This window comes from Maylandia zebra, unplaced genomic scaffold, assembly GCF_041146795.1.
Source record: "Maylandia zebra isolate NMK-2024a unplaced genomic scaffold, Mzebra_GT3a scaffold03, whole genome shotgun sequence".
NCBI classification, from domain to species: domain Eukaryota; kingdom Metazoa; phylum Chordata; class Actinopteri; order Cichliformes; family Cichlidae; genus Maylandia; species Maylandia zebra.
Genome location: NW_027490033.1, coordinates 793,640 through 805,864, shown reverse-complemented (window position 1 = coordinate 805,864; position 12,225 = coordinate 793,640). Strand labels below are relative to the sequence as shown.

Sequence of the window (12,225 nt, the reverse complement as noted above, 5' to 3'; positions counted from 1 at the left end):
AGCTCTACGGCCGCTGAAGAGCAGACTCAACAGACGCGCGTGATGTGGATCCTACTGCTCTAAAACTGGAGCTTCTTCAATCCATTAAAGAGGACATTAGTACGCTGTTAAAAGAAGAAGTCAGAAATGCATTGAAAGAAGATTTTGACAATATAAGGGCTGACGTGCAAGGACTGAGAAATGAGATCGCTAACAGCATGGCGGCGACGTGCGGCGAAGTTGATGGAGTAAAGGTTACAGTGAAAGAAGCTGAGGATGGGCTGTCAATGTGGAGCGATGAGGTGACCACCCTGCAGTCTACAGTAGAGAGTATGAAGGAGGAGCTGTCTGACCTGAAGGATAAATGTGATGAAGGCAGGAAGCGGAGAGCTAACATCCACATCATAGGGATCCCAGAGGGCCTGGACTCGAGCTCCTCCACGGCCGTATCCGTGCTACTACGTGAAGTGCTGGGTATGGATAAAGACGTTATTGTCGACCGCTCACACAGGAGCCCTATCCTGAGAAAGCCAGCTGGTAACCCGCACGCCGTCATAGCCGAGCGTCACTACTACCAGGATTGTGTGGCTACTCCGTGCCAGGGCCCAAGCCCCGCTTGAGTTTAACGGACAACCTATTGCAATATTACGACTGGGCGATATGACCCAAAGTTCATATCTCGATATTCTTTAGCTGGATGGCGATATACGATATATATCTCGATATTTTTGAAGCCAGAAAGTACGAACAAAAAGAGAGTTCTTAGTCAAAGCTGTGTCCCAAATCTCACACAGGCACATTTATTAACATACAGCGTAGATGTACATGAAACAATTACTCAGGAATAAATGATCAGCATTTATTAAATAATAATGCTCCATAAATAAAAGAAAACAATGTTGTGTTTGTGCATAACAAAAAGCTCACAATCGTGCAGTCAAAATGTAAACAGACGCTGAGCATAATAACAAGCAGCTGCTCTGTTCCCAGGTTCTACTGCGTGACTGACAGCCTGGAGTTTGAAACCCTCTTTGTAACCGTGTCTCTTACAGGTGCCATTTATGGTCCTTATACACACTCAATACAGTAATATTACGTTGAAGCAGAGTACGTATCACTCCGCGAGGCTCCTCGTAGCTGTAATGCTCCAACAATCCATCAAGCGGTGCGGCCTCGTAGCTGAGCAAAGTCGTACCAAAACATCTTTTGAAAGGTTTCTGAGCGCCGTGTAGCACATAAAATCGGTTCGAGGTCAGTAAGCACAACCAGAATTCATCCATAAGCCGCACTGTCGATTTATGAGAAAATTACAGGATTTTAAGTGCAGAAAATATAGTTTATGGTTTTCCTTTGATCTTAGCAAATATCTACGCCTCTAATTGGGACGATCACAGATTTTTCACTAATGTCTTTGCGCGGCTCCCCAATATGTCATCACACAATATCATCTTTGAGGGAGACCTAAACTGCTCATTATCTGCTATGGACCACAGTTCACACAAAAGTACACTTAGTCCAAACTCAGCATGCGTCATTCAGAGCTTTCTTGATAATTATGGGCTGGCTGATGTATGGAGATTTCATAATCCTGCTTCACGTCTATACTCTTTTTTTCTAATGTCCATGAAACATATATTTGTATAGAAAAACGTCTCCCTTTAGTTACAGAATGTGATTATAAGACTCTGGTGATTTCTCCTCTTGTTTTTTCAATGTGTATTCCTGATGCCTGCTCCAACTATCAGCCATGGAGATTCAACTCAGTGTTGTTAGCAGATGAAGAGTTTGTCAGTTACAAAAGGTCTCAAAGACATTTTTTTTTCTATCAATCAGACCCCAGAGATGTCATCATCAGTCATTTGGGAATCTCTAAAAGCATCTGAGAGGCCAAATAATTTCATTTTGTGCCAAACAAAGTGCAACACTGAAAGAACATCATCCATAAATATTGAGTAAGAACTGGACTCTCATACAGCGAGACTCAAATGCCTTTAAACATCAGCTTATCCTGCTGATCCAAGTCCAACACTGAGTTTGTAAAAACATGTTTGTCAATCATTTTGTTTGGTTTCTGAGGAAAAAGATTCAATAACTTGCTGCTAATACACACCATTTCATCATATTTCCTCATAACCCTCTTTTGTCTGACCATTTGATCCCATTTGAATTTGCAATAAAGGATCCACAGAGTTTGGTGACAATAATGACAGTAGATGTTTGTGTGAAAGTGCTGGAAGCAAATGAGTGTGTGATGTTCTTTCAGTGTTGCACTTTGTAGACGCTCCCTGAGCACTGGTCTCACAGCCAGCTGCACATAGAGACCAGTGTTGTTAGTCCAGGTCAGAAGATGACTTGTTGGAATGAAAATGAGCTTGTAGTTTGTCTGCTTTAATAATGTGACTGGAAAAAGGTGTTGGACTTCAAATATGTCCATTTCTGTCACACTTCACCTTTAAAAGTGAAGCCATGTGGTTCCTGGAAGGAAAAACACGACTTTTTCAAGTCTTTGTCCTGTTTTTATGAGAAATGTACGACTTTAATGTGAAACATTCAGAGTTTTTTCTCTTGTTGTGTTTGTTTGAAGCTGCTTCCTGTTGGCTTCAGCTGTTTGGAGTTTCCATTTTCTAAACTTCTACATTCTGAACCTTCTTCAGCTCTGAACAGATGATGAAACACTGAATGATTTCAAGCACTTTGTCTAATAAACTTACATCTTTCATTCTTTATACAGATTGATGAACTGTGGTTTGTCAGAGATCAGCTGTGATTATCTGGCAGCAGCACTGAAGTCCAACCCCTCCCATCTGAGAGAGCTGGACCTGAGTAATGACTGGTTATCAACTAACAAAAACAACCTGCAGGATCCAGGAGTGAAGCATCTGTGTGGTTTCCTGGAGAGTCCAGGATGTAAACTTGAAACTCTGAGGTCAGTCAGCATGTTTTAGTTGTGCTGAGATGAATATGATGTGAAAGTTGTGCTGACACTAAACTGCAGACATCAGGCTGATATTATACTGATCCACACTGAGGATCTTCATGGTAAAGTCTGTTTTCTTCTTCTCTGGTTTAGTCCATTGACTGCAGCAGAACAATGTTCACATTTCAAACCTTCAAAGAAGAAGAAAAATCCTCCACTGGAAAATTCACTGTGAAACTCTCAAACTCTTCATTGCACCTTAAAGTCTGTCTGACACTGAAATCCAAAGCAAAATGTGCGTTTGCTTTACAGACAGCAGTCCAACACAAACATACACACATCATCCAAAACACAGTCCAACATCCAAATCTCCTCCACTGCCAGCATGAATGATGGGAAAGAGAAGGAGGAACACTCTGACATTCAGGGTTAGAATGAGTTTCATCAAGCAGACTGTGAAGATCAAAGCTGCATTAGAAAGCTTACATGAATGAATGAGTGGACAGAAGTGGACAGAGATCATCTGAAGCACTTCAAAGGCTTTAAATCAGCACATTTCTCTTTATTCTTTATCAACTCTGTTAGTTTCTCTCAGTTTTCTGTGGAATGAAGCTAACAGCAGGCTAATAAGATGCTGACCAATAGGTTTCTATTAAAGGTTGTAATTTGTATATGAAAAAGTGCTTTGGCTCAGCAGGGATCAGCTTACAGGTAGAATACAGCTGCTGGATGGGATTAGCATGTCATAGCTATCTACCAAACTGCTAACTGGGGGATTTCAGGCCATCTATGGATCATTTTTGCTAACTGTTTATTCAGCTTAGGCTCACAGGGCTGCAGCCTGTGCCCTAGCTGTCATAGGGCAAGAGGCGTGGTCCACCTGCACAGGTGAGCAGTCCATCACAGGGCCAACAGAGAGCGACAGAGAAGCACTCCCTCACATCCACACCTACAGCCAATGTAGAAGCACCAATGAACCTAAGCAGCATTTCATTGGACTGTGGGAGAACATCCAACCTCCACAGAAAGGCCCAGCTGACCAACAAGCTTCAACCTACAACCTTCTTGCTCTAAGGCACTAGTGCTAACCACTTTTGCCCATTTCAGCCCAAATCCTGCATCTTCCTGTTTCTGACTCCAGGCCAGCTCCACTAACACTTTCTCATCAGACACTGCCACCTAGTGGAGGAAGTCTTAGTTCCATTTGAAGCTTCAGATTACAGTTAGTTCCTTTACAAAGAGGTGGAGGTGGTGGGGCCACAGCACCATCATCACTGAGTGCCATAGGACACTTAACCTTTGTTTCCATATGCTGGGAACTTCCTGTTGTTCCAAGGAGGACTGGAAAATGTGTGAAAATCTCCCAGTCAGTTCCTCACAGCACACTTCAATCATTTCCCTCCCACAGCATCAGGACCAGGGCTTTTTCTCTCTTTGGTCCCACTAAGAGATTTCCACACAAACACCTCATCAGTGGGACTCTCAGAGCTACCAGCCCTTTGCTACAATCACAAAGCTCTTCATTGAAATCAATGATATCAAAGCTGGAATCAAATGAGTCCAAGTCTTCTGCTGATTCAGCATCACATTCATCTTTGCTCCTTGTTCTGCATCCCCACCATGGACTTCATTCCTTTCCAAGCCAGCCTTGAGTGTCCTTTATTCAGCTCATCCTCTGCTTTACTTTTACACCTGATTTTAGCTGCTTTATCTCTCTTTCAACAGGTTTCTGTGCCTCAATCTTTTTCTTCTCTCCCTCATAACAAGACAGCTTCTTCTGCCTGAGAACATGTTGGAGTGATTTACTAATCCAGGGCTGCTTATTGGGGAAAATACTTCCTGTTTCCAAAGTAATCCCCATTTTTCCCAGAAAGAAATGTCAGTAGAAATCGATGATCTAAGGGAGAACATGAGCCTTTAAAAAGTCCCAGTGGGTGCAGTCAAAGCAGTCCCTCAGTCCCAGTATAGAGTCTTTGGTCCAGACTGGAACAGCTGTGTGCCCAGTTTGAGCTCTCTTCAGTGCTGTGACCTGACAGAGCCAGAGGGGCCATCACATCACATTTAGAAGCTCCCCTGATGGAGCCACAACACATGTCCAATACTTAGTCTGTCTTGTTGGACCAACTGGAAGAAATGATTCAAGGACTTAGTCACAGAACAGAGATTCAAATCTCCAAAATCCAACTGGCTGCATCAGGACATATAGTCTGAAACTCTGCACAGTTTCCTGTTTGAAGCTGCTTCCTGTTGGCTTCAGCTGTTTGGAGTTTCCATTTTCTAAACTTCTACATTCTGAACCTTCTTCAGCTCTGAACAGATGATGAAACACTGAATGATTTCAAGCACTTTGTCTAATAAACTTACATCTTTCATTCTTTATACAGATTGGAGCGCTGTGGTTTGTCAGAGATCAGCTGTGATTATCTGGCAGCAGCACTGAAGTCCAACCCCTCCCATCTGAGACAGCTGGACCTGAGCAGGAACTACAAGCTGCAGGATCCAGGAGTGAAGCATCTGTGTGGTTTCCTGGAGAGTCCAGGATGTAAACTTGAAACTCTGGGGTCAGTCAGCATGTTTTAGTTGTGCTGAGATGAATATGATGTGAAAGTTGTGCTGACACTAAACTGCAGACATCAGGCTGATATTATACTGATCCACACTGAGGATCTTCATGGTAAAGTCTGTTTTCTTCTTCTCTGGTTTAGTCCATTGACTGCAGCAGAACAATGTTCACATTTCAAACCTTCAAAGAAGAAGAAAAATCCTCCACTGGAAAATTCACTGTGAAACTCTCAAACTCTTCATTGCACCTTAAAGTCTGTCTGACACTGAAATCCAAAGCAAAATGTGCGTTTGCTTTACAGACAGCAGTCCAACACAAACATACACACATCATCCAAAACACAGTCCAACATCCAAATCTCCTCCACTGCCAGCATGAATGATGGGAAAGAGAAGGAGGAACACTCTGACATTCAGGGTTAGAATGAGTTTCATCAAGCAGACTGTGAAGATCAAAGCTGCATTAGAAAGCTTACATGAATGAATGAGTGGACAGAAGTGGACAGAGATCATCTGAAGCACTTCAAAGGCTTTAAATCAGCACATTTCTCTTTATTCTTTATCAACTCTGTTAGTTTCTCTCAGTTTTCTGTGGAATGAAGCTAACAGCAGGCTAATAAGATGCTGACCAATAGGTTTCTATTAAAGGTTGTAATTTGTATATGAAAAAGTGCTTTGGCTCAGCAGGGATCAGCTTACAGGTAGAATACAGCTGCTGGATGGGATTAGCATGTCATAGCTATCTACCAAACTGCTAACTGGGGGATTTCAGGCCATCTATGGATCATTTTTGCTAACTGTTTATTCAGCTTAGGCTCACAGGGCTGCAGCCTGTGCCCTAGCTGTCATAGGGCAAGAGGCGTGGTCCACCTGCACAGGTGAGCAGTCCATCACAGGGCCAACAGAGAGACAGAGAAGCACTCCCTCACATCCACACCTACAGCCAATGTAGAAGCACCAATGAACCTAAGCAGCATTTCATTGGACTGTGGGAGAACATCCAACCTCCACAGAAAGGCCCAGCTGACCAATAAGCTTCAACCTACAACCTTCTTGCTCTAAGGCACTAGTGCTAACCACTTTTGCCCATTTCAGCCCAAATCCTGCATCTTCCTGTTTCTGACTCCAGGCCAGCTCCACTAACACTTTCTCATCAGACACTGCCACCTAGTGGAGGAAGTCTTAGTTCCATTTGAAGCTTCAGATTACAGTTAGTTCCTTTACAAAGAGGTGGAGGTGGTGGGGCCACAGCACCATCATCACTGAGTGCCATAGGACACTTAACCTTTGTTTCCATATGCTGGGAACTTCCTGTTGTTCCAAGGAGGACTGGAAAATGTGTGAAAATCTCCCAGTCACTTCCTCACAGCACACTTCAATCATTTCCCTCCCACAGCATCAGGACCAGGGCTTTTTCTCTCTTTGGTCCCACTAAGAGATTTCCACACAAACACCTCATCAGTGGGACTCTCAGAGCTACCAGCCCTTTGCTACAATCACAAAGCTCTTCATTGAAATCAATGATATCAAAGCTGGAATCAAATGAGTCCAAGTCTTCTGCTGATTCAGCATCACATTCATCTTTGCTCCTTGTTCTGCATCCCCACCATGGACTTCATTCCTTTCCAAGCCAGCCTTGAGTGTCCTTTATTCAGCTCATCCTCTGCTTTACTTTTACACCTGATTTTAGCTGCTTTATCTCTCTTTCAACAGGTTTCTGTGCCTCAATCTTTTTCTTCTCTCCCTCATAACAAGACAGCTTCTTCTGCCTGAGAACATGTTGGAGTGATTTACTAATCCAGGGCTGCTTATTGGGGAAAATACTTCCTGTTTCCAAAGTAATCCCCATTTTTCCCAGAAAGAAATGTCAGTAGAAATCGATGATCTAAGTGAGAACATGAGCCTTTAAAAAGTCCCAGTGGGTGCAGTCAAAGCAGTCCCTCAGTCCCAGTATAGAGTCTTTGGTCCAGACTGGAACAACTGTGTGCCCAGTTTGAGCTCTCTTCAGTGCTGTGACCTGACAGACCCAGAGGGGCCATCACATCACATTTAGAAGCTCCCCTGATGGAGCCACAACACATGTCCAATACTTAGTCTGTCTTGTTGGACCAACTGGAAGAAATGATTCAAGGACTTAGTCACAGAACAGAGATTCAAATCTCCAAAATCCAACTGGCTGCATCAGGACATATAGTCTGAAACTCTGCACAGTTTCCTGTTTGAAGCTGCTTCCTGTTGGCTTCAGCTGTTTGGAGTTTCCATTTTCTAAACTTCTACATTCTGAACCTTCTTCAGCTCTGAACAGATGATGAAACACTGAATGATTTCAAGCACTTTGTCTAATAAACTTACATCTTTCATTCTTTATACAGATTGTGGGACTGTGGTTTGTCAAAGATCAGCTGTGATTATCTGGCAGCAGCACTGAAGTCCAACCCCTCCCATCTGAGACAGCTGGACCTGAGATACAACTACAACCTGAAGGATCCAGATGTGAAGCAGCTGTCTGATCTTCAGCAGAGTCCAGACTACAGACTGGAGACTCTGAGGTCAGTAGAGTGATGGAGTGAGTGGGTGGTGCTGTCAGCAGTATTGTACTAAACACAGTCAGTATGAAACAAAGATCCAGTGTTTCCTGTAAAGCTGCAGCTTCTCAGTGAAGCTGTGAGAGGAGAACGGTGACAGGCTTCAGGATTGGACACAAACACTTCCTGTTTCTCACCTTTATGGTCACCATAGTAACGTCTGACACGCTCTGATCAAACACTGTCAACAGCCAATCAGCTCTCTGAACAAAGCAGCACGCAGACCAATGACTGCATTGATTTCCAAGTTTAAAGCAGTGAAGAACACAGTCTGTAGGTGAGGAAGAATTTAGTGAGAGCAGATGTTTGGATGGAATTCCTCCAGTTAACAGCTGGAACCGTCCATCTGGATTGTTGGGCTTGTTGTTGGGGTTCCTACAGAGCTCAGAGTGGACACACCAAGGTTCTTCTAATGAATGAAAGTCCAAACTCAAACTAGGAGGGAAAAACATTTTCAGCAACTTCAATAAAAATCCAAAGATTAGAAAAAGTGAAGCAACAATGAGTCCTAGTACAGTCCCAGCACTGACGTCCCTGCTGCTCTTTATACTGGATGTGCTGCATCACTGAGTGACAGCTGATGAAGAGTCTCTGGAAACACTCGTTTATCTCCTCTGCTCTTCCTCCTTCTCTCTGCAGGAGCTGATGATGGTAAACAGGACGGTGTGTGTGCTGAGAGAGGAGCAGCTGTGTCCTGATGATCCAGAGAGGTTGAAGCAGCAGCAGCTTGTGTGTAGAGACGCTCTGACTGGGCCATGTTACTGGGAGGTGGAGAGGAGAGCTTCATCCAGCAGTGACTGACAGAGGAATGAAGTGCAGATGACTGTCAGTGCTGCAGAGTGAACTGCTCTGAGAACAGCTCCACTGTCAGACACAATGTAGAGTCCAGCATCAGCCCTGTGTGTCCCTCTGGATCTGACAGAGGATCATCAGTGTATCTGGACTGCTCTGCTGCTGCTCTGTCCTTCTACAGTCTCTGCACAGTCTCTGTCTCACTCTGGAATGATTTTACAACTTGTTGTAATTACAGAACGTTAATATAATATTCAAACATGTGATCTTCTCTTTATTTCTGAATCTTTACCAAATAAAGAAAAACCAAACGAACAAACAGAAGCTGTCGTGTCCTTTTTCACCACATCTGTGAATCTTTTCTGTGTTTTTCCTCTTTTCCTCCTTCCTGCAGCTCCATCTTCATCATTCTGTGTCCAGTATATGTGAACACGTCCAAAGCATCTGAGCCTCATGTTACCCGTTTGTGTGAGTTACGCCTGTCGTTGTGTTGTGGTGTATAAATAAGGGGCAGGAGACAGCGCTGGATCTCTGAGTTCTTTACTCTCAATTTCTGCAACATCTGCAATATCTAGAAATGCAAACCTGTGAGCTGTGTGTGTTGTGCGTCTGCTCGGCCACCTCTCCTCCGGCCGTGCTGGAAGCAGCTGTGCGTTTGACAGTTTTATCGACTCGACAATAATCGAACAAATTAAATGTTCAAAAATATCAACTTAAGCACTTCAAAGTCAACAAAAAGCTTAAAACAATGAAATAATATTTCACTGACAAAACAACAGCTCATAAGAACGATACACAAAATAATACAGAAACAAACAAATAAAAGTTATTAACCAGGATCCATGTTTTTGTCACAAACACTGAATCAGCTGATTCACTCTTTATGTTTCTGAGTTTGTTTTGTGATTATAGTTCTGGTTTCTGTTTCTGTGTCTTCACTGTGTCCCACGTCTCCTTACTTTGGACTGTCTGTCCTGTCACTGAAGGTGTCTGCCCAACAAGGACGTGGTGCTGAATGCATCCAGACCCCTGCTGACTGTCTTTGCAGCTTCGGTCAAAGGTACAGTGTCCACTGTGACCCTGAGAGCAGGACACAGCCAGAGGTGAGTCAGCAGTTACAAACTAAATGCTGCTGACATGAATCAAACTGCTGGATAACCCACTGCTCATGAAAATGGCACCTTTCTGTTGCTTTTTGAGATTACTGAGAATATTTGAATTGTGACTCAGATGGCAGATCCAGGCTCTCAGCCTCCAGCTGAAACTTCCAGTCCTCCCCCAGCCAGAAGCTCTGATGCTGGGCTGAGAGACTTTGATCCTTCCCTGGATCCAGAAATCCAGGAGGGAGAAGGAGAACAGGACCTCCTTCCTGATCTGGAGAGGCCTGAGGGAAAGAAAGATGGAGCAGACAGAGCTTTGAACAAATCCAAACCTCCTGAGCTTCACCTCCACAAAGGTGCAGACACTGATGCACAGATTCACATGTGACACCTGCAGCGTCCAGCTTGTGCCGCTGACATTATCTCCACTCTGATACAAGCCTCATTCACTCGCTCACACACGTTCATACAATCACCTTTTCCTCACAGTCACACACATGAATGTAATGAGGGGAACTCGGGTTCACTGTCATTCCTCAGGATACTTTGATATGCAGACTGGAGGCTCTGTGGATGAAACACCGACTGTCTGAACCACTCTGAAGTGTTCATGATGGACTTCATCCTGATTAACACTACAATACTTGTTAGAGGCCTTTTATATGTAATAATATTCTTTTCCATTAAAGCTCTGAACATTCTCACTCTTTCTTGACCAGGTGTGACAGGTGAAGGACACCGGCGAATAGGAGGACAGAAGCTGAGAGCCATTAGTCACATGACTTCAGCTGCTGCTGCCTCACCAACCACTGGCCCCTCGGTGAGTCTAGAGTTACAGCAGTGACCACAGGAAGTGCACACGTGTGATCTAAAGCTACATGTGGGCCTGTGACCATCAGTCTTCTCACTGTGGTAGACGGGTTTGTGAGTCCCTGTGATGCTGGGAGTGTCCAGGACAGTCGCTCCTGATCGGGTCTCTCATGGAAAGCTGGTCCCAGGAATTCCTGGAAAATTCCTCCACAAAAGAGAACTGGGAACATAAGTGCAGAGTGACAGAGGTGCTCAGCAGCCCTGCTGTTATATGGGAATAGAACCAGAATAGTCGGCAACCACTTGAGTTAAGTTAGCCAAAGAGATGCGACTCAGACTGACTTCATCATGTTGGCAACGTGTCTGCATTGATAAACTCCAGTTATTGACAAATCAGAGAATAATTCCAGTCGTTCAGAGACAGATTGTGATTGTTTGGAGGATGTAATCGTTTCCCTTCAGGGAGCGTGTTGGACGCTCAGTGTCCGGGTGATTAGCTGATGCAACTACTTAGAATCAGTTTGTGAATATGAAGAAAATCAGTGCAGTCACTGGACAAACTCTGATTCTTCCTAGTTTCACTCTTGTTTCAGTCCAGTGTGACTGAGGTGGTAAAAAATGATCTGACTTTTAGCCACACAGCTGTCTGCTAGAGAAAAAGCCTTTGTGCACAACTTTCTTAAAGGCAAACGGCACCATGTTCACTGCAGCTGCAGCAAACACAGCAAAGAGTGAAAGTTGGACTGAGAATGTTGTGACTGTTTCATGAGAAAGAGCAGGAAAACAAGCATCACACACCCAGACACAGTGCTGGGATTAGAATTAGACTTTAGAGCCAAATGTAGGACAAAAGCTTTAATATGAAAGAGGAAAACCCAACAACAGCCAGAGCATGAAGCTCAAATCTATACCAATCACCAAGAAAGCTGACAGGCCTGTGACACGTCAGAGACGCCGTTCAAATCATAAAGAAGTTGGTTTATTGACAAAATGTAAAAAACCAAAAGAATCAAGTCAACCTTCAGTTTCGAGCGAGTAGACCAATCAGGCACAGCAGCAGCTCTAGAATAAGCAACAATTTGATGTCTTACAAACAACCTTTCATATACACACATACATATGGCTCATATGCTGTTTAAAAAGGGCTCAAAGACCCAACAGATTACACAAAGTACAAAAACACTTTCATTCAGACAACAGTCAGCTGTGCACGAGACAGAGAGCCGACTACAGTTAGTAACATGGACTCACTTTGTTTCAGACACGACACAAAGTAACACAAAGCCACAAAGAGCAGAAACATCAAAAAGGAGGCAGAGCAGCAGCAACTCTCCATGAGCTGTGAGGCTAACAGCCACCCACACTTCCTGTGATGCATAATGAAAACAACATTAACCTGAAGGATGATAACAACAGAAAGAAGTCTAAGCTAACGTTACACAGCGCTCACACAGCGCTGACTGTACAGGCCTCACACAGC

General features: G+C 43.9%; 1 protein-coding gene across 1 annotated transcript in view; it reads left to right on the top strand.

Annotated features, from left to right (window-relative positions):
* The window catches only part of LOC112432436 (protein NLRC3), a 3,307,575-nt gene that overhangs the window by 2,575,577 nt on the left and 719,773 nt on the right, over positions 1 to 12,225 (top strand). The window contains exon 51 of the mRNA XM_076881152.1: positions 5,281 to 5,457. Within this exon, the coding sequence (XP_076737267.1) occupies positions 5,281 to 5,457 (177 nt within the window). The remainder of the gene's footprint in view (positions 1 to 5,280; positions 5,458 to 12,225) is intronic.